The sequence below is a fragment of the Rhinolophus sinicus genome, linkage group LG13 (genome assembly GCF_036562045.2).
Source record: "Rhinolophus sinicus isolate RSC01 linkage group LG13, ASM3656204v1, whole genome shotgun sequence".
Taxonomy (NCBI): domain Eukaryota; kingdom Metazoa; phylum Chordata; class Mammalia; order Chiroptera; family Rhinolophidae; genus Rhinolophus; species Rhinolophus sinicus.
The window spans coordinates 54,608,640-54,636,294 of NC_133762.1; the positions used below are offsets into that span (position 1 = coordinate 54,608,640).

Sequence of the window (27,655 nt, forward strand, 5' to 3'; positions counted from 1 at the left end):
GGACCCTCAAAGCTTGAGCTGCAGGTGGCCTCCAAAGTAGCCTTTTCCTGAGCCCCATAGGGCCCCACACCCTACAGATAGACATTGTGCCCCCACCAGGTGGTCTGAGGAGGGAAAAGGGCTGTAGCCAGAACCCAAGGAGTAGCCTTGCCCTGTAAAACCCAAAGGCAGCAGTTTGGTACCCCCAGGGTTTCTTGTGCCTTTCTTTCCTGAGGTCCTCCCATTCCTGTGACTTAGAGGGCATCTGCCCAGTCTAGGGGTTGTCAATTCTGCAGTCAGTGAGGGGTGGGGAGCTTATTGTAAAGGCAGGTTCCCAGGCCCATGGTGGCAATTCTGATGCAAGGCACAGGTCTGGCTGGTTTCCCACAAGGAAACTCACCAAGGTCCCAAACTAGACCTTGCATAAGGCCATTGTGTAGGACCAGTTTGTACCCCCAGGGCTAGTCCTCCAGCCTTAAGCCCTGGCTCCTGAGGAACAAGGCACACAGAAAGTGGATGGTGAGGGGCTCCTGTTCAGGGGGTCTTAACACTCCAGAATGAAACTCTTCCTCCAAAGGACCCCCCAGGCTGCTTGATGCACTGCCAGGCTTTAGAGGTGGGTTTGAGACCTCCTTGCCCTTGACCAGGTGAGCTCTCTTCACTTTATGAGGCTTCTTTGCAAAATGGAGATCCACCTCCCAAAGGGGACAAAGATCCACGTGAGAACCAGGCAGAGGGCTGGACACTGGTTGGTGGTAGGTGTTATCAGGCATTTCCTCCTGCTCAGTCTCTTGGCCAGGAACCATGACATCCATGTCCCAAGTCCCATGAGCTCCCTCTCCACTTCAGCCCCCTCCAGAGTTCTAGAACAGGTACAATTGTGTTCCCTTGCTTAAAAACCTCTGGCTCCTACTGCCTTATCTGTTCAGACCCCTTAACCTTTAAAACCTGGCTCCACGATGCCATCACAGCCCCCACACTTTGGCCCCTCAGCCTTGACCCTTCACCTCCCCTGGCAAATGCCTCCTGTTAAGTAAACGCCAGCTCCAGCTTAAGCTCACTTCTCTGGGGAGGCTTCCCAGAATTTCCAGCACCCTGATCCCAGTCTAGTCGCAACACACAAGTGCCCCACAGCATGGTGAGCTGCCCCCAGACCAGGTGCTCGTGCAGACTGAGGTGTGGGGGCTGACGGCAGCTAAGGGACACACATGTACCACAATACTTCCCAACGGCTTGACGTTCCCATGACAACCACGAGGTGTCAAATGTACCACCTAAAGGATGCAAGAGATTCAGAGAGGTCCCAAGGCAGGTAGGTGGTGGAGACCCCAGCTTTTGAGCTGCTCTTCCCTGGGAGTACCACCCGTCCGTTTACTTGGACCTGCTGTGAGAGTTCTCAGAATTCAGCCAATGATTGGAACGTCCCCCCACCTCCCAGGATTATGAGGCTTGGGAGGGAGATGGAAGTGGCATAGTGCTTGGTCCAGGCAGCCCTTGACAGACCTGGTTAATGTCTGCCCCCAAGACCCTGGGCTGCTCAGATTCACCTTCCATTCTTGGGCCGTTTCAACTCCTCCTGTGACTCGACTTCTAATTCCATATTGCTTAAGCTCCAGGTTCCTATTTCTTACAAAGTCCCTGACATACCTCTTGGCCCAAGATTCTCCTGGACCATGCTCTTAGGCCACCAAGGACACAGTGGGTCTGAGGATCACAGGAAGTCTCCACTGGCTGCTCCAGCTCTGGACTGCCCCTCCTGAGGCATGGGTGTTTATCAGCCTCAACCAGAAGGACCGACCCACCTTACTCACGGAGCTCATTTCACACAGCAGCCTATGTCACCCACAGCCCTGCTCACGTAACCTCAGGTCCTCAAGGGTGGGGGCTGCAGTCAGTGCATCTGGCCACCAGGCATCCCAGGCCCTGCTCATCCTGCCTGGTGGGCACTGTGGGCTGGGTGGCATGATCGGGAAAAGTGCTAGGGACCATGAAGCAATGAGTTTCACTCCCACTCTGGGCAGAGATGCTTATCTCGACTTCAGAGAAACCAAGAACCACACTTGCTCTCTCCTGAGAGCCCAGCAGAAGAGCAGACAAAACTGCAGTACCGGGCGACAATGTTGGTTTTAATGGCATTAACATCCAGGAGGTCACACATCAGTTCTGGTTGGCAACTTCTTCCAGGGGTGAGTGGCTGCTGCCTCGCTGGGTGGGGCCCCTCCAGTCTGTGCCACAGCCTTTGAGACTCGCCACCTGGTCTGCCTGCCCCCCACCCCCACCCCACTGAGAGACAAAACAATTGCACTGATTGACATACACATAGCCAGAGGTCCCGGCCTCCCCAGCACACACTCCAGGGTCTGTCACACAGCGGATCAGGGCTTTGGCGTCTGCTCGGCGGTGGTCCAGGGCTGGTCTTGGGGAATAGTGTTTATCGAATGTGACAGGTTCTTTTACACACTGAGGGTCTGGAAGATCTACTTCTCTGGTTCTAAGAGACTTGTCTCTAATGGCTTCTTTCAGAGCCACCGGAGTTCGGCCTGGATAACGCGGTGTTGGTTTGTTTATTTGTAAGGAATGTATAAGGCATTTTGGTAAGTTGAACAGTAACTTCTTTTTTCGCAGAGAAGACTCAAACAGACGTGCCCTCCTTTGAGCTGCTACTGTCTTCCTGTGAACAGAGGGCAGAGGGAAAGAGAGGTTGGGGCCAAGGAGCCAAGGGGAGCACTCACCTCAACTCCTAGGGACCAGCTGTCTCCCCTGAATTAACATCCCACACCACTCCAAGCCCTTCAGAGAACACCCAGCATTGTCTAGAGAACCAGAGCTGACTGCTAGGGCTGGCGGAGATGCCTGAGGGTTGGCGGGAGCTGAGGACTCCAAGTTTGGGTGAGGACCTTGGTCCCAGAGGCTGCAGAGTGAGGACCGTGGGCCAGCAATGGGGGGCCAGAGATGTGCTTCCCACCGAGGGGAGCCACGGGGGTGGGGGGGTGCTGCCTGTCCTGAGGTTGCCTTCAGAAGTCCGTCCCCAACACCTGCCCCCAGGTCTGCGTCTGTTTGTTCTGCTTCTCAGCAGTCCTGAGGGCCCAGAACCAAGCCCTTGCCAGTGGCTCTGAATGGGCAGGACACTCACTGTTTTGTCCAGCTGCTCCTGTAACTTCTTCACTGTGTCTTTCTCCTTTGCCAGCTGCTCCTGGGTCTTCTTCAAAAGCTCCTGTAGTCTGGTGGCAGCACGTCCCAGGTCACTCGTTAACTTCTTTTCTTTTTCTAGCCTCTCCTGTCGGTCAGAGCATTAAAGCAGATCAGCCTTCACACACCACATCAGGAAGGCCACCTGGCTATGCCCATGGGATCTGACACGTCGGAACTGGGAGCCCTCTGAGGGCAGGATGATGCTGTCTTCTGGTTACCCAGAGAGAAGAAGTGACAGCTGGGAGCAAACAGCCATTAGAGTTAGGTCTGTGTCCTGTCTACCAGCGCTGCCAATGAGCTTCCTGTGACACGGGATGTTCTAATGTGCACTGTTCAGCACAGCGTCCAGTGAACACACGTGGTCACTGCTGAACACTTGCAATATAGCCACTGTGACTGAGTAACTGAACTTTTTAAATTTCAATAGCCACATTGACTAGTGGCTGCCATATATGACTCTGGAGGTTTAGGGACTCCACTCCCCCCACACCGACCACCAAATTAGGCTGGACCCTGCTCAAGGAGCTGTAAGATGTTTCCTCTCCCATTCCTGCCACAGGTGGTAACAACGGGAAGCCACTGCCGAGAGCTGGCCCCCCACTGAAGCCTCGGAGCAGAGCCCACCCTTCTACCTTAAGCTGCATGACCACCCCTGCTTCTGCAGACTCGAGGGGGCTGGTGCGAAGCTTCTCCAGCTCCTCCTGTAGCCGACACGCCGTGTTCTGAGCCTTGGCAGAGAAGAGGAACTGGAGTTAGGGCATGGGTCTGGGTGAGCTGCCTCACAAACCCAGCTAGCCCACTTGGGGATAGGAGAGGGCACCCAGCATCATGGGACAACAGTTCCAGCCTGTGGACAGGAGACAGGTGACCGACTACATAGCAACACCCTATTGGGAGAGACGCCCCAGACCACGCCCACCTGTCTGGGCCTGGGCCACACCCTCCACCAGCCCTGACAGTGACGACGGCTCAGGGCCTCCCGGGCAGAGCCTGACCTCCTCAAACTCAGCCGTGAGCTTCTGCCGCTGCATCTGCTCGTCCTCCAGGATGGCTTCTGTCCGCTCCAACTGCGTTTTCAGCTGCATGGGAACACCGCAAACATGCTTTGGGAAACTGATGAAGGACCGACCCTCTTGGGAGCCAAGGGCTCCTGGGTAGGCTGAGACCTGGGGGTGAGGGGGGAGGTGTCCACCATCTAACTGCTTCGAGTGCCCACCTGCCCCTGCCTCTGACCACCAGCCCGCCCACAGTTGTTTCCAAAGCTGCCCCTTTGGGGAGATGGCGCTTCAGCCCCCGGGTACAAAAGCTAGTGTGGCGGAAGGGAGATGTTGATGGGATTTCTGCTGACCTCCGGTGACTTGAATGAGACCCACAGGACAAGGATGCCTCAGAGCCACTGCACAAGCACCGCCACAGCAGTATCCCCACCCAGCAGCCACCCCACTGCTACTCTGGTGACAGACCCCTGCCTCCTGGTGAGGGCTCTCAGCAGCAGTTACTTGGGTCCAAAGTCTGCAGAGCAAGCACCCTGCTAGTGACACCCGAGCAAGGGCCACAGTGGGAGACCAGACCCCTAATGGCAAGCCTGGCCGCCTGCTTCCCCTCTTCCAGTCCCTCCCGCACACGCTGTTAGGACAGATCCTCCAGCACCTCCCAGCCTGGCACCTCCTCCCGCCTTTTCCTCTGCTCTGTGGCTTCTTCAGAACCTAGGTGACCCCCAACTAGGCATCTGGGAAAAGTGGGATGTGGGGAGATTGGGAAGTGGAGGCTGCAAGTAATGGGTGTTTAGCCAGAACAGAGGGCTGTTATCCCTGAGCTCCAAGTAGGGTGGAGGGGGCCCGAGGGCGGTTAGTGACAGGTATCTGGGGACTGGCTCACCGCCCTAACCTCGACAGGGTCCTGCTCTGCTGGGGGGGTCTCGGGGGGGGCAGCCGGAGACCCAGCTACATCACCATCCTCTACGTGGCTCTTCATCTCACTCAACTGCTGCCTGACCTGAAACAGGGAGGGGTGGGTTTGTGCAAATACCCATCAGGAAGCACGCCCACCTTGCACACACACACAGACCCCATTGGGGGGACCGCAGATGCTCCCAACAGCCAAAGCCCTTACAGGGGACCTGGTCTGGTAACTGATCTGTGATGGGGTCCTCATGCAGGTTCACTGGGGCAGAGGAGCCAATACCACGACCCCTCACCTGGGCCAAACAGAGGTCCCAAAGGCCAATAAGGGGCCCAGGCTGGCCTGACCCACATGCCCTGCTCCAAGGCCAGCCAGCATGAAGCGCCCCCCAGGAGCGACGTGACCCCGAAGGACAGTGCACACAGAGCTAAGGAATCCAAAGGGAAGAAGCAGCAGCCAACAGGCTCAGCACGGACAATACTGCCTACATCCCGGATTCCTTCTTCTAGATACAGTCCACTGTTCAGAGCCCTTAACAGGGTCTAGAAAAGATTACGAGGTGACACTCTTGCCCAATAAGGTCCCCCCACCCTGAGCTCCATTGCTGGGGGCAGATGACACATCTGGTGACCCCCAAGCCTCAAGACCATTGAGCCTCAAATATGAAGAGGCAGTGGGGTCATCCATGGAGCTTGGGTAAAGGTTTCAGTCGGAGGATCTGGGTGGGCCACTGGCACGAGCTCCCAGGAGATGGGGTTGTTCTCAGGCCCCATCCAAGAGGTGCTGCTACAATGGGGCACCCAAAGTGTGAGGGGCTTGTTCCCTCGCTTTCTTCTCTCCCTCCCAATAACCCCCCAAAGCAAAACCCAAACTTTGCTGGCCAATGATGAGAGACTCAGGGGAGTCTTCTCCACACATGCCCCCAGCCTGGGCAGTGCCTCGGGGGCCTGCCACCCAGACCTGGCCTTGGTGAGTGGCCCTCGGGCTCAGGTGGTGACTTGGCCTGGACGGCAGCCCCCCTCTAGTGAAATGGTCCCAGGTAAGGCCCCTGGGGAGTTAGAAGCCTGTGTACTATGCAGGCAGCTGCTTGCAGCTCAGTAGGTGCTGCTGTGGGAAGGACAGCCCATGCACCAGAACTTCAGTCTCCTCACAGAAAGCCAGACACATCCATTTGTGTTCGAAATCTCCCAATTTCTAAATGGTAACAACCAAGTCAAGATTTTAAAAAGACCGTGCAGATCAAACAGAATATGTCTGTGGCCCTGCAGGCTGCTGCCTGGAGCTGATACTGGGACTGGTGGGGCCCCAGCTCTGTAAGGCTGGGCTGACCCTGCCAAGGAGTGGACACTGATCACACACCAAGACAAAACCGAAGGACCCAGAGGCCACCTGCACAACAGGGAGCTCTGCAAGTCTGCTTCTACTGCCAGGCACAGAGGAGGCCTCCCTCCCCAGCCACAGGTTGCACTGAACTAGTCTCAGCCACCTTAGTGAGAAAAGGCCTGAGTCTCACATAGTGCAAGGCCCATGCTGACAGCCACAGGGCAGAGAGCAGCCAGGCCAGAGACGCCCCAGGTGACACTGGGCTCACAGGAGTCAGGTCACCCTGAGCTCCCAGTGCTGTGGCCAAGGGACTAGTTCACACCAGGAGAGATGGGAGGTGGGCCCTGAGCATATTAGTCCTGGCAGCCACAGGCCCCATTTGGAGTTTTGAGCAAATGTGCAAGGAGCCCCGTCAGCACAGCCCGATCAACGTCTGGCCCAAATACCAAACTAGTGCACATGGCCCTGTCACACTGCGTTACCTTTGACAGGATGCAAAAGCACAACTGGAAATTAATCACACACACACACACATACACACACACACACACACACATTGTCACACGCTCCCACCGCACCCCATCCCATGTTCACTCACCAGGGCGAGCTCATTGCTCTGTTTTTGGGCTTCGCTCTTGGCTGTATCCAGCTGAGATTGAGATTCTAATAAAAGTTGCCTCAACTTGAGGAGAAAACAGACGCAGGTGATGGGAGGAAGGAGAGAGAAGACAAAATCAGCTCCCGTGCATTAGCACCTAAACACACAATCTAAGACATCCACGTAACCCAAACCCTTGAGAACACTGTGGGCAGAGCAGGTGCACAGGCTCCCAGGCCTCTGGCAGCTCCTGTTTCTTTTCGGAAGACTGAGGAAGGCTGACATTCACTGCACACCTCGCCTGGGGACTTTGCAAATGTTTACGGATTACCTCGCAAAATAAGACCAAAAGTTTCAGGTCAAGCCAGAATTGGGGGTTACAGGTTTGTGCTTTCTGCTTCCAAAGTTAGAAAATAATATCAGATTTAAATCCATTCACCCCAGAAATAATGTCACCAAGCCAGGTGAAGAATTTTTTCACTGCAAGGCTGACCTGGCTTCATCCCTGACCTGTTGGCCGGGCTGCCTTTTTGAAATCTGCCCCACGACCCCTCCTCAGGATGGCTAGCCCAAGGCCTAGGGCAAAAGCCTGAGAACTGGGACTTTGAGCTCATGTTAACAAGAGCTGCTGCGGAGGACCGACTCTGGGCAGGCAGAGAGCCCACTGGGAGACTCACCCCCGCCACCTCTTTGGCGTAGCTCTGGCACTCAGCGCCGGCAGCAGCCATGTGCTTCTCCAGCTCTGCTTCCAGATGCGACGTGTATTCCCTGACCTGGACACACACATACACGTGCACCTGTCAGAGGCCTTGAGTTGGCCAGCAGGGAGCAGGGCAATGAGGCGACAAGTGTGGCTGGCCCTGGGACAAGGGCTAAGAGGTGACCTCATGGCCTGTTGGCTGCTGGGCCAGCCCAGGCCAGGCAGAAACAAGTTCATGGCAACAGACTCCCTTAATTGAAAATGGTACCTGAACTTCAGCACTCCTGGGTCCTGACATGTTCTCAGACCTCAGGAGTCAGGAGAGGAGAACTTCTAGACTTACTTGCTAGGTGAACACCAGGAGCACCTTCTCTAAGGCCAAGGCTGAGTGTGTCTGCAGAGGGCAATGGGGCTACCTCACACACCTGCCACGATTCCCAAGGTCATTACAGATGCCACTGTTTACCAGTGCTGGGCATTCTACACAGGGCCATGCTGTCTCAGGCCCCTCAGGTTGTAAATGGCTCTCATTAAGGAAAAGCAGGACTGACAAGATCCCCTAGCCTCTCTTAAGATATGTCCACAAGGAAAAATAACTAACGTCGCCTCGGTAAGAACATTTCTCTGTAATAAGGAGAGTAGCTCTCTGAGCAGAGCCCCCACACGTACCTGATCTGAACTTTCAAGTTCTCCTTTTAGCTTCTCTACAATCTCTTCGAGATGTTTCACTGTGACCTGTGACTACAAAGCAAGGAGAAGGCCCCATGTCAAACATGAGCCCCATCTCTCAGGAAGCCCAGTGGTGCGCACCCACTCCGAGCATGACCCAGCAGCCTCTCCCTGGAAGTGGGCGGGAAGGGTGTCTCCTTGAGACTGAGGAGTCAGCTTTCATTATGACATTGCCATACAAATACGGCAGTACCAAAACCCAGCAAACGTGACTCCCATCTCCCAAATGATCCTATCAGCTTTCCCTCTGGAATTCCCTGTAGGGAATTCTGACCCAGCTCTCTGACTTGAGTAAGTGATGTCTGAATTCCAGTGTGATGCTCATGTCGCTGGACCCCGGGGAGGCTCTGAGGGCCCGTGCTGTACCTTTTGGAGCTCTTCCTCCTTGGCGCTGACTTTGGCCTTCCAGACCTGCTCCTCCTCCTCCACGCTCTTCTGCAGGTCCCTGAGCATGCCCTCCTGCGGGGATGGGCACTGAGGCAGGGCACTCTCCAGGAGGCCCCACCCCACACAAACACAGTTGTGTCCTGTCCCCTCAGCCCCTCTATGAGGAATGCCTGGCTGCCAGCTCTGATTTGGTCCATCAATGTCACGTGGGGAGCAAGGTTGGCCACAGTCCTGGAGAAGTGCCCTCTGGCCAGTATGTGAATGAAGGCTGAGGGCCACACAGGGGAATGAGGCCTGTGACCCAAATGAGGATGTATGGACTTGCATCTCTGTTGGGTTTGCCACCAATGCCAGCCTCAGTGGCCCAGGACAAGCACCACAGGATCGAGTTGGTCAGAGTGGGAGGGCTAGACCCAGCACTGCTTCTGGACTCACAGAGAGCACTGTTTCAAGCCGGCCATCAGCCTGATGCTCACGTTTTCCTTTCATTTCCCAGACTATTCCTTACTATGACCAAGTCTCTCCATCCCCAAGAGCAGCCCCAAACTTTCAATCCAGCCCTCTCCTAAGCTTAGAAGCAATGAAGACCACCACACCTTATTCATCCCTTTTACTATTCAGCCAACGAAATGGGGTCCCGAGTGGGGCAATGACTTGCCCAAGGCCCCACAGAGCCGAGTTTAAACCAAGAGTTTGAGCCAGAGTGGCCAGTGGGGTTTCCCATACCACCACCTGCCTCCCGCCCTACAGGCCCCGAAAGCTCTCTTTCCTGGCAGCCTCCTGAGGGGATACCCAGCCAAGAGCCTAGCCAGTGGCCCCGGTCCTCGCGCCTCACCGTCTCCGCCAGGATGGTGCGGTACTGGTCACACTCAGCCTGCAGTGTGCTCTGGGTCTCCTCAGCCTCCCTCAGCTTGGAGGCCAGGTCCTGAGGGCAGAGGGTAGAACAGGGGTGCGCTTAGCCAAACACACGGATGAAACAACTCTGGACACTGGGAACTGGAGAGCAAGTGGCAGCCCCGCACCACCACCCCCACTCCCCCCACGTGGGCAAGTATGTGTGCCATGCTTACTAAGGAGGGCTCCGTGTTTACTGGCAGCTGTTTCAGCAGTTCTGGGCCTTTCTCTTTCAGTTCCTGGAGCCACTCGGTGTAATTCTACAACAAAAATGTGCAAGTGGGGGCCCAGCAACATTCCCAAGTAACAGCGGGATCCCAGGGAGCCACCTCCCCTACCTTGTGGGCCCCGTCAGAAAGGGCCGGGAGCAGAGCCAGCAGGGCCTCCTTGGTCTGTGCCTCTGTCAGGCTGCGCTGCTTTTCTGATTCCTCCTGTGGGGTAAGCGCAGTGATCAGATTAGATGTGGAGGTTTAGGGCAACCTCCAGGGAGTGTTCATGGAGATGCAGGAACATCCACCCCCAGGAAAGGGAGGGACAAGGATCAAAAGAGAAGATAAGTGACTGTGGGGCTGATTGTGGGGAGGGGGGTTTAATCTCAGTGGCCGGTTCTAACCACACCAGCCAATGCTGGGTCAATTTTAAACAGACTCAGCTCTAATAAAGGGGGATGGCAGGCTGGTCCACATGGCAGGAGCAAGTTCATCTACCCTGTTTCCCCAAAAATAAGACCTAGCCAGACAGTCAGCTCTAATGCGTCTTCTAGAGCAAAAATTAATGTAAGACCCGGTATTATATTATATATTATATTGTATTATATTATACCCGGTCCTATAGTAAAATAAGACTGGGTCTTATATTAATTTTTGTTCCAAAAGACACATTAGAGTTGATTGTCCGGCTAGGTCTTATTTTCGGGGAAACGTGGTAACACCTTCCAGCAGGTACTCAGGTTCAGTCAGTTCTCAATTTCCAAGCTGTGTGTGTGTGTGTGTGTGTGTGTGTGTGTGTGTGTGTGTGTGTGTGGTGGTGGTGGTGGTGGTGGTGGTGGTGGTGGTGGTGGTGGTGTCTAAGCTTCTGTGGGAGCTTGGTAGGAGGCAAAGAAGAGGTGGCACCAGAGGGACTCCCAGCAGCCACCAGAGTTAGGAGCTCCCGCTGGCCAGGAGTGGCCGGACGCAGCAATCCTGGAGGGAGAGAGATCAATATTCCCACTTTGCAGAGCAGAACCAACCCGGCAGGGATAAGGATTTGGTCAGTGTCACACCACTCCCAAAGTAAGTCCATGTGGTGGCCGTGCTGTGCTGGGCCAGCACCCCCATCCATCCTCCTTGAGGCTCCCATTCAAAGCATGAAGAAGGAACGGAAGAAGGACCAAAGAAACTATAAGGCAAAGCCTAGGACAGCAGCGTCCCCTGGGGACAGATAACTCCCTGGGAATTGGCTACAGGTTTCTGGGTAAGAGTCTTCCTCTAATAACTGGTCCCCAGTAGGCTGAACCTACTGCCAGCCCTGCCACAACGTCAGCACGGTCTGACCCAGCCTGAATACCAAGGGCGGTGGCAGGAACTACTACTGGATTTGAGCGGTCAAGTGGTGTTCCGGAACATGCAACTGGAGGACGCCTGACAAATGGATGCCCTGCCTGACCACAGCACCCACATGGTATGGACTCAAGTCGCAGAAAAGGATCCTTCTTGGCTCGCCTGCTCTGCAGACAATGCCTACTGGCCTGCCATGGACCCCCAACCTCGTGACTGCCCATCGTGGGAGTCAGAGGCCAGAGCCAGAGGACCTGGAGGCTAGCTCCTGTCTTTATCTGGCTGCATGACCACGAGCAAGTCAGGTGACATCTCTAGTCACAGATCCTGCATTTGCTACAGAAAGGCCAGACAGGCTCCCAGGTCACCTCTGGGGCATCTTAAGTACAGCTGCCACAACTGGACTGAGGCCAACCCTCCACCTCCCGCCCTGTCTCAGGGCCCCACCTTATCCAACCCTCAGTCTTCCTGGGAGGCTCATGACAGTTACTGCAAAGCTCTCCATAACAAGACAGACATTCCTTCCGCATCAGCAAGGCTGGAAAGGGTGGGTTGGCTGCCCGGGGCCTTTCATCAAGAATGGAAATGGGTGGCAGAGGGGACAAGGCCTCTACTTGCTGTTGCTGCAGGCCATGTCCCCCAGCCACAGCTCCCAGCCCATGGCTCCAGAGGTGTCACGGGGGCCCCCAGACACCAAGATGCCCATACTCTCCCCCACCTGGGCAGCACGGAGCACGGGACTAACATGGACTTCAGGGCCTGAGAGCTGCTGAAGAGGCCCTTCCCCTCTGTGACTTACTGTCAAGATCATAGAACCTACTGGGCCATGATTTCAGACGGCCTGAGAAAGCAGCACGATCAAAATATCGGGATTTCAAAGATAGCCCAATGTCGAGCTTACTCACAGGTGGTGCAGTCAGGTGGGCTCACAGTCCCCACAGCCTCTGTTTCTGCCCGCTGATGGCAAAGGGCCCCCGATAAGTAAAAGCAATCAAGGGTACATTTTCTCCTTTCATCTTAGGGAGAAATGAAGGAATGGATGGAGACAGAAGGGAGGAGAAAGATGCAGGAGCTGGGGCACTCTGTGTGCCAGCCTCTCAGAGGGGTCCTGGTGTGGATGCCTGAGACGCTCCAGGGCCGAGGCTGCTGTGCACGCAGTTCGCGCGCTTTGGGTTTTGCTGAACTACACGGGTGCTGCTAATAGAGTCCTGAGTAGCAGGTGAGTCTGAGGACTGGACTCTGACCTTGGCCTGAGTCAGGGAGCGCAGCTTCTCCTCGAAAGCTCTCTCAGCTGAGGCCAGTGCCTCCATCGCCTTCCAGTTCTTCTCTCGGAGGTCCTGGCGGGGAGACGTGGAAAACGTCAGCAGCTAAATGGGCTAACCACTGACATATCACCCATGTGCTCCCTCAGCCGGTCTCAGCAGGGCAGAACTTCTCCAACCCCACTCTGGACCCCACAGGAGGCCTTGCAAAGGGACAAAAGGCCCTTTCTCTTGGCCCACATCCACTGGGCTTCTCTCAAGCAGCATTAACACAAGGCCAAAGTGTCACAGCCCACTATTGGGTGGCTATGGCATGAGAGGGTAAGGAGGCTAAGCATCCTTTCAGGGAGACCCTACTTTGGAGGATGGAGGGTTGGCCTGGCTCCTAAGAGAGAAGAGGCTCCTGCCACCAAACAGCAAGCAGTGACCCCTTAGCTGATTCTGTACAGGTGAGGCCACCTGAAAGCCCAGGCTCTGTTAAGGGTGATGGGCAGGCAGCCTGGGGGGGCAGGGGGGGAGGACAAACACAAGGCTCCTTTGCACCCTGCAGCAGAGAGGGATTTCCACATCCCCTTTTCCTGCCACTAGCCTCCCTACTCCAAGGTGATCATGTGACCCAGGCCAGGCCAATCAGTACATTCTGTCCCCATCATGGGGGCTCCATCCTGCTGCATGGGACTCAAGCTGATCCAATGGGAGTCTGCCCTAGGAGTTTGGAAGGACCCGAGGGACAGAGAGAGCCCTACAAGCCCCAGAAGGAAAATGAACTTTAAGCAGCTGGGCCCCTTCTTGACTAGTCTGGGTGGCCTCACCACTCTTCAGCGCCCCCCAACCCCGCCATGTACAAGGACACATGCTTGACACTCACATTGTTCTTCACTTTCTGCTGCTCAACCGCCTCCTTGAGTTCAGTGGTCTCCTTCTCCAGACACCACACCTGGGACTCCAGCTCCTTGAAGCTGAAGGGAGACAGCGGGATCACTGCCGGGCATGGAGGGCCCATAGCCCCCAGTCTTGTCTTGGGAGGGTCCCTTCCTCTGCCGGGGCTCCCACCCTAGCCAGGAGCACCTCCCACTCTGCTAACCATCTCACAGGGACAAGCTTTCAGGGAAGCCCAAGCAGCCTCGCTGGCCCCTCCTCCCACTAATCCGGAGTGCCCAGGGGCCAGGATGCAGATCCCAGAGGCCACCAGAGTCCCACGTGGTGACGCCGACCACTGAGACTGCAGAGGTCAGAGCAGCCACAGTAGCCAGTACAGGGATGGGCACTGACAGGTGTTTGGGAAGCTTTTTCCTCTGGTGAACAAAACCCATTGTCTGGTTACGAGGCTCCTGCTCAACCTGATCCTGCTCTGTCCCCAGAATGTGTCAGCTAGCCTTTCCCTGTGGCCACACATGGCCCTCGAAAGACATGGGCTGGGCCTTCTCAGAGGACACCTGAGCTAGAGACTCATGTTGTACTGTCACCTGCAAACCCATCGAGACTCTGGGTACCAGTACTCTCGGCAGTTCACTGGGTACAGTGGGACCATCCTCTGTCCAAAGCTTAACTCTGCTAAGGCCCAAGGCTCTTCCTTTAGTTCTGTGCCTGGGCTCTGAGGAAGCAGTCCCGAGATGACCCCTAGACGCCACAGGGTTGGCAAGATGTCAGTCCCATCTTTTCACGGTCCTCTCCAGATTCAAGGGCCCAGTGGGCTTCATTTACTCATCATCCAGAAAGTGAAAGGCTGACAGAGCTAGAACTATACTAGCCATGCTGGGGAACAGGCTCCAAACGGATACTTCGATGTGTGACCTCTGCAGTAAGACTCAGGACGGGGAAGGACCCGAGCACGTGTGAAAGCTGAAGCCGGAAGTGGTCATGCGGACTGGAATCAGCACAAGCGGAGCCACTCGGAAAGCGGGACAGAAGCCCCACCAAGGACGCTCCTGGCTTAGGGGTGTCACTGCCACCAGACGGGGACATATATATTTGCATTTCTTACTGTGGGCTATGGTATGAAACTTTTGAAAAGCTCCACTCTAACACACGTTAGGACTGAACAAAACAATTTTGCGTGGACTGCGCATGCTGGTTGTCCCCAGCACCCCGTCCGGGAAGGGCCTCCACGGTGCACCGCCTCACACTTTCATTCTCAATACAGTTCATGTCTGGCCTTGAAGACAGCTGTTCACTTCGTGGAGGTTGGTTTCATGCCCACAGAACCTTGACCCCTCCCTCAGAGCGCTGATGGGACCCCTCACAGCTGTTCCCTCTAGCCTCCGATTTATGCAACAGCCTGCCTCCAGCAAACTACCTCAAGAGGGTCCCCAAAAGAACAAGGCCCTTAAGATTCAGCAGGCCCGTGACAAGGACATGCTGACAAGCACCCCCTTGGTGGCTGCTGCCCGAGTTCCAGAACATCTGGGGCTGGATCACTCACTTCCATATGGAACAGGATGAACTGGCGTAGACACAACTTTCTGATAAATTGTCTCAGAAAGAAATAAACCAATTTCTGTCAAACACATCTGCATGATGCCAATAATTGGAATCAACCCTGTCTGCACCATGACTGAAGTACCCTAGTAATTTGCTGTGTGTCCCAAGAAATCTGACCTTAAAATACAAAAGCAAAAACCTAAACAAACACATCCTCTCTACCCCAAAAATACCATGAGAAACAAAGTTTGCCCAAGGCTTCTGGAAAAAAGCATACTGGGAAAGGAAGATGGAGAGGGCATGATTCTGGGTTCCACAAGGCATTTTGGACCCTGTGGGTGACTGGCTTCCTTTCCCAGGCCCCAAACCCCAGAGCCTGAGGCCAGGGAACAGGGGCCATGAACTGGGGAGACATAGGGGAGATGACTGACTGGCAGCAGCAGCCAAAACAAGGGAACCTGGTTGGCTGATGGCTGGGGGCACACCTGACCATCTGCATAGGGACACCCTCCATGGCTCTCCCCGACATGGCTGCCCTATGGACCCCCAGCTCCGGCAGCCAGGACCCACCTCTCGAGCCCATGGGCACCTGTTTAGGGATACACACCCAAGAGGTGACGGTCCCAAGAACTCGAGCCCCCCGACTTGAGCCACCTCACCCAGGTGTCAGCTCCAGCCTTAGCACCAGCAAACAGTCCCTGAGCACTGCCTGGCGCTGGGCCGCCAACATGGAGGGAAAACAAGCTCTACCAGCAGTGAAGTTACCTCACAGACAACACTGCGACTTGGTCAGCTCTGAACTTCACCAATGTCCCAAATCTGTGCAAAAAGCCTGGACCACTTCCTTCTGGGTGTGGAACCATTTGTCCTATTTGATTTATGGCCTCAGTCCCTAAAGTCCCTCATCTGTAGACAAAGAGAACTCCCCCCCAGCTAGTCCTTCCCCATCGAAACATGGATGCACATGTGGAGGCAGGAAGCAGAAGGTTCGTGCCCCCTGTTGAGGCACCTGCCACTCTCCACACAGATGAGTCTTGTTCCTCAACAGGAGGCAAAGAGCTATTTGCAAGGCTGTCTTCTTTCCTGCCCACACATGTACTCCTCAAAGTCACTGGAGGGACAGGGGAAAGGCAGAGGCCTCTGAAAGGGGCTCTTCCCAAGGGAGCCGTCCGCCCTGCTGTAAACCCCAACTCCCTGGGTCCTAAGCCACCCTGTGCTGAGGTGCAGCCCTTTACCCCAACTTACCGGGCCTGCTGCTGGTTAGCTTCTGCTTGGCTGGCCTGAAATGAGAGACACAAAGCTCCTCGGTTACCATGAGACTCACCTCATTTGGCAACTAGTCAGGGTGGGGTCCATTTGCTCTCATCCTCCTACCTGGGGGTCAGGACTCAGTGTGCTCCCACCCCTTCCTTCAGCCCCAGGGAGGAGGTGATGGCTGACCTGGGTATCCTGGGCATCCCGGGCCTGGCCTGCCTCCAGCAGGGCCTCAATGGACCGGATTCTCTCTGTGAGCTGTGAGTTCTCCGCTCTGGACTCCTTGAGCTGCCCATGAAGACCACTCAGCTCCTCGCACTGGCTCTTCACCTCTGCCTCGGAGGACTGTAATTTGCTGAGCAGCTCTGTGCCGGAAGAGGAGCAAGAGCAGGTCAGGGACAGGAAGCACCAGGACAGACACCCCACCTGCCCTTCAGCACGTAAGCACATGAGGCATGTCCCCTGCCTCCTTTGTGCTTGGGGGTTTAAGACATACTTCTGACCACTGGGGCATCTTATTAGCTATTGGAGAAAGTCACACTGGGGCTTTGTTCTAGAGGATCCATTAGGGTAGAATGAAATACTCTCCGATCACTCACAGGAAAATGATGGAAATCTAAAATGGATTTCATTTGCAGTTTCTAAAAATTTGTTTTCTAGGAGACTGGCTCATATTAGCTGAGACCAAGGGGTCTTTTGTGAGTGTCCTCTCTTGATGACCTTAGGTAAGTCCCATGGCTGTGAATGTCATCCACGTGTTTATGACTTTGCCAAGCCCCCCAGCCCTGGTCTCATCCCCAAACCCAGGCTCAGCTGCCTGCCACTTCCAAATGAAGCTCTGCTTAGGCAACTGGAACCCAGGACTCCTGACCTCCCCACCTAGCTGCTCTGCTTCTTGTGCCCCCACCTCTCATCCATCTTCGAGGCCTATGGATTCCATACCCACTGTCTGGGGAGTCCATTCCACCCCCTCACCAGTACCTCTGTGGTTGCCCTGACCTAGCCGTTGCCTTTTGGCCTGAACAACTGCCAGAGCCTCATCCCTGGTCTCCTGAGCCACTCCTGCCCATGGTCCATTCTCCATCGAGCCTCAAATCTTCCAGAAGTGCAAATGGGATCATGCCACTCCCTGCCCCAATTACTCCAAGCACACCCATCACTGAACACATCACCCAAACTCCTCACAAAGAGGGTCACCTGAATCCTGCCCATCTGGCCCCACACTGGCCACTTGTCTTCTTGCTTCAGTCATACTCACTGACCTTCTGTTTCTCGTACAGGCCAAGTTCAAGTTCATTCCCATTTGTAGGGGTCCTATGCTGGCCATTTCTCTCCCTTCCTGGTCTCTGTGAGGCTGGCCACACTTCCCATCATCCAGACCTCAGTTTAAATAAACATCCCCTCTGCCATAGAGGCCTGACCCATTAGAGCAGGGGTCAGCAAACCAAGTGCAAGGGCCACCCATGTTTTTTTAATAAAGCTTTACTGGAACATAGCCAGGCCTACTTATACATTATGTGGGGCTCCTTCTGCACCATGGCAGCAGAGCTCAGCAGTTGTAACAGCACCTGGCCCACAAAGCCAAAAATATTTACTACCTGGCTCTTCATAGAAACAGCTGTCGGCCCTACTCTAGGTCACTTTGGGTATTTGAAGTCGGTAGAGCACAGGCTGTGTGATCGCTGATGTGTGTCTAACTATGTCTCTCCTGCTAGAACGCTGCCCTGATGCCCACTGCTTCACTCCCGGCCACGCCCCAGGTGCCCACAGCAGAGCTCGCCCATGGCAGTTGCTCAGGAAATACTGAGCAAGGTGAACAAGAAACCATGGAGCTGTCATCGATGTCATCTGTCTTCTTTCTCTAGGGGCTCTCGGTGCCCCAGACTTCACCATTCTCTTCTGATTGTGAAGGTGACCTGTGAGCATAGAGGGACTACAGGCCCATTTTCCAAACTTGGCATCCTGGGCTAACTGAGCTGGGAGAGCCAAAACGGTCCAGAAGAAATCAGCCAAGAAGGCTAGCTACGAACTCAGGAATGAACCGGCTCAGCCACAGGCATGGCTCCAGGTGGGGCTCCACAGCAAACAAGGGTGGCGGTGGCAGCACCATCGGCCCACCATTCATGGCTTCTGGCCTCAGCACAGACCCTGCCACCCCTCCTGGAGCCTCTGAGCCGAGCCTCTGCCTCACCAGCTAGCTGCTGCTGCTGCTCCTGGGCTTTCTCAGCATCTGCCCTCAGGCTGGCATGGCTGGTCTGTGAGCGGCAGAGCTCCCGGCTGACCTCATCCAGACGTTTCTGCAAGGCCTCCTCACTCTCCTTGTGAGACACCTGGGGAGCAGGCAGAGGAAAAAGGACCATGAAGATGGTAGAGGGAGGCCAGACCCTCAGCTAACTCTGAGGTCATGCAGGACAACCTGCCACCCACCCCAATGACTTTTATAAAACCCACCTGGATTTCTAAGTCAAATTATCCACTGGAAAAAGCCAGGAAGCCATGTCCCCCCAGCCTTTGAAGAGCTAGCTCGGGGTAAAGGGGGCTTAGGTGAAGAAGGAGTCACAAAAAGGAAAAGGCCCCATTTTCACTTCAGTGTGGCACAGAGAGATGTTTCCTACAACTTAAACCTCCAGTTCAACTTGGGTATTTTCTGAGTGGGCCCTTGTACAGCTCACACTTATTGAGCTCTTTTTCTGTGCAAGGCACTGTTCTAGGCATTGTGTATGTATTAGCAGGTTAATCCCCAGCCATCCCCTGAGACAGGCACTACTGTCACACCCTTGTTACAGATGGGAAAACTGAGGCTCTGAAATCCTGCAGCAGACACCAGGGGCCCACTGTCAACACCACGCCCTCCCAGAATCTTTGGTGTCAGAGAGGAAAGAATGGACTCCTCTGTGTGGCCTCAAGCTGAGGATGAGTACCATGAGGCCTGAGAGGGCAGGAGATGCTCAGAGTCTGGGGCTTACTGATGCCAACCAGGCCCAGACCTTGGCCCCAGCCTGGGTTCTTAGAAGTGACACATGTAATGGTGCCACCTTGGGCACTGAAGTGGTGGCTCTAGCCCCAGAAGCATCAGCACCACCTGGGAGCCTTTAAAACGTAATCATGGCCAGGCCCAACCCTGTGGTTCTGATTCCATTGGTCTGAGTGGGCCTGCTTTACATGAAAATCAGTAAACACCAAATTACCCATCTCGATTCCACCTAAACAATCCAAACTGTGTTTATTTGTCTATATTCCTTATACAAATATCAGTCTTACAATTTTGTGTTTGTCATTCTAGTCCCTTCCACAAGACAGCCCCATTACCCCATGTGCTACAGTCTAGCTTCAGTGACTGAGCAGGAAAAGGGCCCAAAGCCCTTTGGGACACCAGGATTTCCTTGTTATTCGGACAAGTTAAACACAAAGCAGGTGTGATGTTAAAGCTCCCCAGACGCGGTCACCCTGCCCCAAAACAGGCTAGCTGGAGGGTCCAGAAGTCATCAAGCCAACAGGCAGCAAGGCACCTAGGCTAAGGGGTACGCTGGACGGTGCCCAGGGAACTCTGGGGACAGGGGGACAACCTTCCTCTGGAGAAAGGGCATCTTCCTGGGAAAACAGCAGCTTCCAAGCCACATGCAGAGGCTGAGAAGGAAGAACGCCCACCCAGCCTTGAAGCCAGAGACTGCTAACGTTAGCCTGGCTGGCTATGGCTGGAGCTGTGGTACCAGAGGTGGTGGCATGTGTGAGAGGACAAACAGCTCTGAGGCTAGACAACCCGGGGATTTGAATCCTGCCTCTGGTGAACTTGGGATAGTTGCTTAACTTCTCTGCACCTCGACTTCCCATATGAGTAAATTATAGCTAGTAACAGAACCTCCCTCAGAAGGTTACAGTGAGAACGAGCTAAGCTAATGCTTGTGAAGTGCTCAGAACTATGTTTAGCGCCACACAGAACACACTTACTTAATGCTGGCTGGCTAGCTATCAGGATTATGCACGAGGCTAAGGCTGAGGGTTGCAGCTCTAGCTCTGCTTGAATGTTCAGCTGTAGGCATGACTCAGTGTGGCCAGAAAAGCCCTGGCCTGTCCCTGCTACACAGACAAGCTTGGTGGGCAGGGTGAAAAGGGCACTGAGGTGGCCACCACCCTACTCACCTGCAGCTGCAGGACCTGCTTCTCGAAGGCGGCTGCCTTGGCCTCCAGAGCCTTCCGCTGCTGCTCCTCCTGCCGTGAGGCTTCTGACTTTTCCACCAGCTCCTTGCTGACTTTGCTGAGCTCTTGTCGGAGCTTGGCCAGCTCTGCATTCTGCCTGCAAAACAGTCACCAGCCCCCAACTGACAGACAGAAGAGGGCTGAGTCAGCTGCCACCAATCCCAAAAGCTGCCCCCAGGTGACTGGGACCATCCGGGCCTTCCCTCCAAGACACCAGTTCTTTCGTAAGTAGTCGCCCAGGTCTTGGAGTCTTTACCAAAGCCCCTCTTGCATTATCAGCCACTTGGTGTATGGACCGGAAAGAGCAAAGAGCACACTAAAATATCCCACAAATGCCCCTCCAAGAAATAGCTAGAAATTCAGACCAAAAAAAAAAAGGCAAAATATGCTTTTTCCTCATTGTTAATCAAGGTCCAGACAAGCCCTGGGATGTGGGCTGCCGGGCCGAGTCCTCCAGCAGGGCCGGGGCAAGAGCCTGTTGGAGTCCATGTGCCCTACTTCACTGGTACCAAAAGCAGGAAGCTGAGACACTTGACAAACCAGACCTTTCAACACTGCACAGAAACAGGGTCTCAGGACCCAGGCGAAATTCAGGAGGGTGGGAAGGAGACTTGATTGAGAGGAAGAGGGGCAGCTCAACACCCGCCAACACCCGCCTTTTCTACCGTGTTTCCCCGAAAATAAGACCTAGCCGGACAATCAGCTCTAATGCGTCTTTTGGAGCAAACATTGACATAAGACCAAGTCTTACAGTAAAATAAGACCAGGTCATATATTAATGTTTGCTCCAAAAGACACATTAGAGCTGATTGTCCGGCTAGGTCTTATTTTCGGGGACACAGATTAGTATGAGGAGGTAATCAGCATGCTGGCCTCCTTGACTAGCACAAATGATACCTCTTCAAGGCAGGATTGACCGATAGTCCAGCCAAGGGACAGCACCAGACAAGACGAATGGGACAGACAAGACTGTTCACAACCTGGGATGAAAGAAACCGGGCCAAGACCAGCTCTGTTTGTTGCTGGAAGGCTGCTGTGGGTGGGTGGATGGGGGCACCTCTGGACTTGGGTTTCCTTATCTGCACCAGGGAGGCTGTCCCAAATCCCTCTGCAGGGCCATCAGCTCATGCTGTACACTACCAAGATTCAAGACTGGAGAGTTCACAGGAGAGGCCAGACTCCAGGGCCCTGAGGAGATGGGAGGCTGGGTGGGCGGCCCCCTTGGGACTGATGTGCAGTTCTGGGAGGGGCCTGGGAATACCCATCTCACACAGGCAGAGCGTCCACAGACTGACAGAACTCATCAGCTACCACCGTGGGGTAACAAATCTTCATGCTTTGGAGCTTTCCCCAGGATGGAGGCTATAGTAGATTCTACGTGACAGGGTAAACCAGAATGTTCCTCTGTCCCCGTATTCACCTTCTGCAGCCACAAAACTCCAACCAGCCGCCAGGACGGTGACAAAGACATGTGCACATGCACACCCAAAGGGGACCTCCAGGGAGAAGGGGCTGGCCTGGATGGCCTTCAGATCTCACTCTCTACCAGGGAGGCCACCAGAAAAAACAGAAATGAGGGTACCAACTTCCCTCCGTGGTCTAGCTCCTGGCCAGTGTTATCCCTCCCTGACTTCCAGCTAAAGGACTAAAGGTGTTGGGGCTCTCTGCCTTAATCAGGTCTCCTCTTGACAAGCGGGGTGCCCTGGGATAACGGAGAGCCCCAGAAAGTCTCTTCAGGATGCTTCAGGCCAAGAGAAGGCAAAGAAATGTGAATCAAAAGAAAATGCAGGAGTAGCTTCCTCTAGGCCAGCCTATTGAGACTGTAATGCTCAAACCACGGAATCAGAAGAATGCCAAGGTGTCCTCAACACAGTGAAGTTTCTGCTGCCCTTGGGGTCGGCCCACTCGATATGGACTTCCTAGCACTTCAGCTCCTGAGAGGCAATGCTGAGTCAAGAATGCTTAGTAGGCTGGGCCGCTATGCTGTACTTATTGCCAATGCATCAGAAGCAAATGTCCCTCCAGCACAGGGGATCCCTTCCCCAATGGAAAATGAAGGCACTCAGGCCCACGGAAGGTCTCTACACCACATCAAACTCTGATCTTGGACAATCCACTTGGCCTTGATACTCTGGGCCACAATCAGGAGTTTTTAAAGCCTCACACTGGAGTGTTGTGAACACAGACGTGGAAAATGTATATGCTCCTCTGGGAAAGCTGATACTAGCACCAGCCAGGACGTGACGGGCACCTGACTGTATGGGCACTGGCAGACTGGAGCTCACCCCACTCACCTGTGGTCTGACCATGGGAGAGGACGCTAGCTACACTTCAGAAGGCTCAGCCACTCAGAACCAGACAAGAGATGGAGAGTCAGGATGGAGCCCCAAATGGGGAGGTACAGAAATGCACAGCCAGCCCCAGATCCAGTAAGAAACTAGAATGCACCCACCGCAGCCTCAGGAGAGGCTCAGGGACTCTCCCAGGTCCCAGAGCCCCTGGGGATGTGCCGTTGCAGAGGCTGTCTGCCTGGGAGCACTGAGCTTACTTGCTCTCCACCTGGCTCGTAGCTTGGTTCAGGGCGTCCCTCAGGATGGAGTTCTCCTGTTGCAGACGGGCCAGCTGTGTGTTGGGGCCATTCTCCAGCTGTTCCTGAAGAGTCCGGATCTGAAAATCATTGATGGAGCATCAGAGTGTTGCTCGGCCTTACAGAGAGAGCTGACTTCTAGAGCAAGGTTAATGAGGTTACAGCCCATAGACAAAACCTCTGAGGGCTCCACTTCTCCACACGAGGTGGGGAAGGCCCCTAAGAACAAGGGGTCTGAAAAGTGCACAGCTCCAGCATCAGGGGCTTGGGGCCCAGAGTGAACTCTAGCCACATGCCTCTTCTTCTCTGCCTCACAGCTATGGCCTCCAGTCAGCCAAGCGCTCAGCCCAGAGCCCCACACATGCTCCGAGCTGTCTGCCTGTGAAGACAAAGGACATGGCCACAGCCACGGCCACAATTACCCAGAGAAAGACTTGGTTCCCACTCTCTGGCCTCCCGTGGCCCAACACGAGTAGACTGCAGGTTTGAGGAGATGAGGCCTAGTGCTCTGACTACACATGCCAGGCTGGACAGGCCCTCCACCAGCCCTACTCGGGAGCTGTGTGGGTTTCAGGCCTCGAGCTTTATGCAAGCCTCCCAACCTCAAGTAGAGAAGGCAGAGCCAGCATTACTCTAGGATCACATGGAGACTAAGAACTTGACCCTGGGTACCTAGGAGATGGGACACAGGGCTGGCCACTTAGGACCAGGCTTTTTTCAAAAAGCACTTTTTAAAATGTATTTTTACTTCTTCCTGGTTAAAAACATTAAACACACACAGTCGGCTGACTGCCACCATCTGACTAGATGAAACAGCTGCTTCCTCCAAAAACGAACCAGATTCCGCAGAACCTCCATCCGCCTCAGGCTTCCAGCCCTCCCCGGTCCCCTGACCATGCCCTGCAGCCACTGCCCACCTTGCCCTGCAGCTGCTGCACCTCCTTCACGTGTTCCCGGTAGCTGGCCTGCATTCGGGCCTGCACAGCCGTGATCTCCTGCTCCCGGGCCACCAGCTGCTTTTTCACTTTGGCCTCCCCAGCTGCTGCCTTGGCCTTTTCTGCTGCCAGCTCCTGGGAGAAAGCAGAGGGCACAGGGCCGGTTAGGCAAGCAGGGGCAGGAATTTATCAGATGGAACCAGTATCATCAGAACCCAGAGTACCAGCTAGGGCTGAGAAGAGCTTGAGAGCAGAGCCACAAGATCCCTCCTCCTGAGTTCTCAGACAGCCCCACGCCAGCCACAGCAGACAGTAAGCAAGAGATGAGAAGTTCCCGGAAAGCCCTGCTGGCCTGACAGATGGAGCGCTGGATATCAAGTCTAGTCTAGAGTGGATGCAGTAGACATAGGCAGGAGCTGAGTAAACATGGCATTCTGTCCCCAGGCTCTCCAGGGACACTGGCTCAGCCCTGCTGGCATTACAACACCCCACTTGGCTTGGTCCCTCACATCCAGGCCCCAGAACGCCTATTTCTACTTGGAGCACCTTTGTCAGGACCAACAAGACTGCAAGCGTTGATGGCTGGTGTGGGGATAGCTAGCTACCTGTCCCACTGTGGCTAGGGGGTCAGCCCCACTGCTGGAGGGCCTGGGTCTCCATGGACTGCTGCTCAGTCCTCCACCCCAGCCCAGGGAATGTCTGCCCTGGGCAGTGCCAGATGCCATGATGAACACAGGATGCTGGGTCTGAGGACTCAGAGACTTAGGCAGGTGCAGAGCACAGGGTGGGAAGGGCTGGCAGAGGGAGAGGGCCTTGCTGGATCTGTGTCATCCCAGAAGGAATGGCAGTGGACGGAATCCTCAGGAAAGCAGGGGGTGACAGTGCAAGGAAGGGCTGATGCAATGGGCCCCTAGGAAGGGGGTGCTCTGTGTCCACTAGGCCTCCAGCAAGAATGGCAACTACTTGGTATGGGCCCAGCAAGCTTGAGTGTCTGGGGCACGAGTGTCCCAGGAGATTCAAGGCCCTATCCCTTCCCTATCCTGGGCAGTGAACCAGAGAAGTGGAAAATCCTCTCCAAGCCAGGAGTGCCAGGAAGACCCATCCCAAAGGGCCAGAGTGTCCCTCCTGCCTGAAATGGGAGAGAATCGGAGGTCAGAGGAGGGGCTGAGCAGATCAGGGTGACCACTGGGTGCCAGGGCTACTATGTGCACCTGGCATTCCCTGGGACCACCTGGGATCCACTGGCCCTACTTTTCCGACAGTCCTCCCATCTCCATCCAGGGTCAGAGCCCACAGGAACATGAAGTCTAGGCTCAGGAATGCTTCACTGATTTCTCTGCAGACCTGGGAGAGGAGGCTGACATTGTGTGCCTGCTCTGAGACAAGCAGGCGTCTCATTCAATTCTCTCAGTAAGATCAGGATCTTGATGCCCAGATTAAAGCTGAGCTCACAGAGCCTTGGGGAGGAGACACTGTTCCAGGCTGGGGAGCAAGCAGCCATAGTAACAGAGGTGGGCTGGAACCTAGGGCTGTGTGAGCCCACAAGGGTTCCAGAAAGTGGGAGGAATGAGACACACATTCCTGTGGCTGGCCCAGAAACTTCTAAAGAAGCACGACAGGGATTCAAGGCTCCACCAGGCTTCCTCTAACACGCATGCCCCCACCAGCCCCACCAGCAAACTTCCACATACCAGCAATGGGAGAAGAGCTCTTTTCTTTGCTGGGTTTCCCAGACAAGAGCCCTTTAAAGTATAGGATCCAGGCTTGGAAGAAGACACCAAAGCTCAAGGAGATCCTGGAGTGCCCACAGCTCCACCAGCAGTAGGCGGTACAGCCCCATACAGGCTGTCCTCTGCCAGCTCTGCTGGCCATGCCGGCCCAACACTCAGAGGCTGGCACTGAGCATCTTTCTAGGGATAGCCTTCCCCAGCCTGGGCAGATCTCATGCAGTTTTGGCCATCTACTTGGGCTCAGGGTGTAAAGGTCCCAATCTCTTGGGGACGGAGTCCCAAAGCTACCAGAAGTCACTGGGAGTTCCCTTCCTTTTGCCTCTGGTTATTTTAAATGGTGAGAAAGGCCAGCTTTTCCTCAGGGTATTTGTTTAGGCTTCCTTTTCTAAGAGCTCAGATCCCAGGATTCCGCTTACCTGTTAAATTCTTAATTCAGTTGCAAGGGTCAGATTTATTTTCTTGAAAGGCATGCTTATTGGTGGTAGGGACTGGAGCCCAGTTTTCTTTGATTGGGCTGGGGGAGGAGGCTTGGCACCATCATAAGCACTGCTGGCTCAGAAATAGCACTCTGTCATTTCTCACCAGACCAAGAGTGGGCCCTACTTGGTGTGAGCTTCTGAGGCCTGCTGAGGAATAAACAGGGGGCAGGTCCCATCAAAAAGGCCTGCCACCAGAAGAGCTTCCACCCTACCCCTGGGACCACGCCCACCCTGAGGGTCTCCTTGACTGCATGAAGTCAGAGCCTGATCTCCCAGGCGAAGAGAGCACAGGATAGGGTCTAGTCTAGAGCTTCGCCTCAGACTAGAGGCCCATGACAGGGCAGGGCAACTGATGCCTGAGAAGACAACAGCTGGAAAGATGGCTTTCCAGAAGGGCTGTACCAGAGCCACGCGTGGGTCCCCAAATCCATGCACAGGGCCACAAAGACTCTTAGAAAGCCAGGACAGAGGTCTTGAGGTGCCCAAGCTTGCTAATTCCTACAGCTGGTGCCTGGAATGGTTCTTGAGCATAACTCTGTTGGTACTTCACCCATTAACAAGGTACGAATCTGTCATAAGAGAATCCACACTTTCTCTGGATCATGCCTTCAGCAGCAGACCACGAGAAAAATAATTCACCAAAACCCTCTCTTGCAACTATAAAAAGTTATCTACAAGGACATATATGTGGAGGGAACCAGATCCTATCCGTCTCACCAGCTCCTGTGGGGAATTAAATTAAGAGGACTTTCCACATTCTCAATAATTTAGTTTCTCATATAACTTTCCCGAACAGTGCTGGGCTAGGAGACATGTGTGTCAAGAATGAAGTCAACACATCAGTGCTGCTCAGAAACCTGATGTCCACTCGTTCCAGGAGCACGGAGAAAACATGGTCATGTATAACCATCAGAGGCATCCTCTCGGTCGTGTGCTGGCCTCGGACTTCAGCAGCCACTTGCTGACAAGAAACCTGCTAGGCTGAGCAATAATAACCTCTATGCTGGGACAAGAAAATGGGGGCTCCAGAAAGCTTCCCAAGGGAGGGAAAGCAAACTGAGCCTTCAAGGACAGAGATAAAATTTCCAGCCAGCCAAGTAGCGTAGGGCATTTGAACCTAACAAAAGAGCAGGAAGAGAGGCCCAGAGGAGGCAATGAAGGTGCAACACATCAGGAAGCAGATGGGGGTGAGAGACCAGAGGTGGTACTCAGGGTGTAAACTTGGGTCTAAAAATTAGGAGAGCCACTGGCAGAGCTTAAAGAGGGCCTGCCAGGACCAGATCAGCACTTGAGAGCCCAAAAGGACCTGCTGGGGCTGCCAGAAGGAGGATTTGGTAGGAGAGGGAGGGCCTTGGCTGGATGCTCTGTAACACATCTCCCCATCTGGGAGCCAAGCCGTGGAACCCTGGAGGGCAAGATGAGAAATGAAAAACCAAGGGCCACACCCCTGGGTATCTCACAGCCCCCTGCAGCTGACAGCCAGGTACAAGTCTACTAAGGGAGGGCTAGAAATGCATCTGGACCTGGAGAGGGTGTCTGTGGACTAGCAGA

At 54.6% G+C, this 27,655-nt stretch overlaps 1 protein-coding gene across 5 annotated transcripts in view; it reads right to left on the bottom strand.

Annotated features, from left to right (window-relative positions):
• Positions 1-2,084: 2,084 nt before the first annotated feature.
• RRBP1 (ribosome binding protein 1) overlaps positions 2,085-27,655 on the bottom strand; it is a 74,111-nt gene continuing 48,540 nt past the window's right edge. For 2 of the 5 annotated variants that reach the window (XM_074317744.1, XM_074317741.1), the window contains 20 exons: positions 23,878-24,030; positions 22,922-23,040; positions 20,317-20,470; positions 18,368-18,506; positions 16,363-16,541; positions 16,168-16,202; positions 13,370-13,460; positions 12,484-12,576; positions 10,043-10,135; positions 9,881-9,964; positions 9,646-9,735; positions 8,790-8,882; positions 8,364-8,435; positions 7,672-7,767; positions 6,995-7,078; positions 5,050-5,166; positions 4,167-4,250; positions 3,804-3,899; positions 3,113-3,256; positions 2,085-2,650 (listed from right to left, as the gene is read on the bottom strand). In XM_074317744.1, coding sequence (XP_074173845.1) covers positions 2,612-2,650; positions 3,113-3,256; positions 3,804-3,899; positions 4,167-4,250; positions 5,050-5,166; positions 6,995-7,078; positions 7,672-7,767; positions 8,364-8,435; positions 8,790-8,882; positions 9,646-9,735; positions 9,881-9,964; positions 10,043-10,135; positions 12,484-12,576; positions 13,370-13,460; positions 16,168-16,202; positions 16,363-16,541; positions 18,368-18,506; positions 20,317-20,470; positions 22,922-23,040; positions 23,878-24,030 — 2,055 coding nt within the window. In that variant the 3' untranslated portion in view covers positions 2,085-2,611. The remainder of the gene's footprint in view (positions 2,651-3,112; positions 3,257-3,803; positions 3,900-4,166; positions 4,251-5,049; positions 5,167-6,994; positions 7,079-7,671; positions 7,768-8,363; positions 8,436-8,789; positions 8,883-9,645; positions 9,736-9,880; positions 9,965-10,042; positions 10,136-12,483; positions 12,577-13,369; positions 13,461-16,167; positions 16,203-16,362; positions 16,542-18,367; positions 18,507-20,316; positions 20,471-22,921; positions 23,041-23,877; positions 24,031-27,655) is intronic. The other 3 variants (XM_074317742.1, XM_074317743.1, XM_074317745.1) reach the window with 3 other exon arrangements.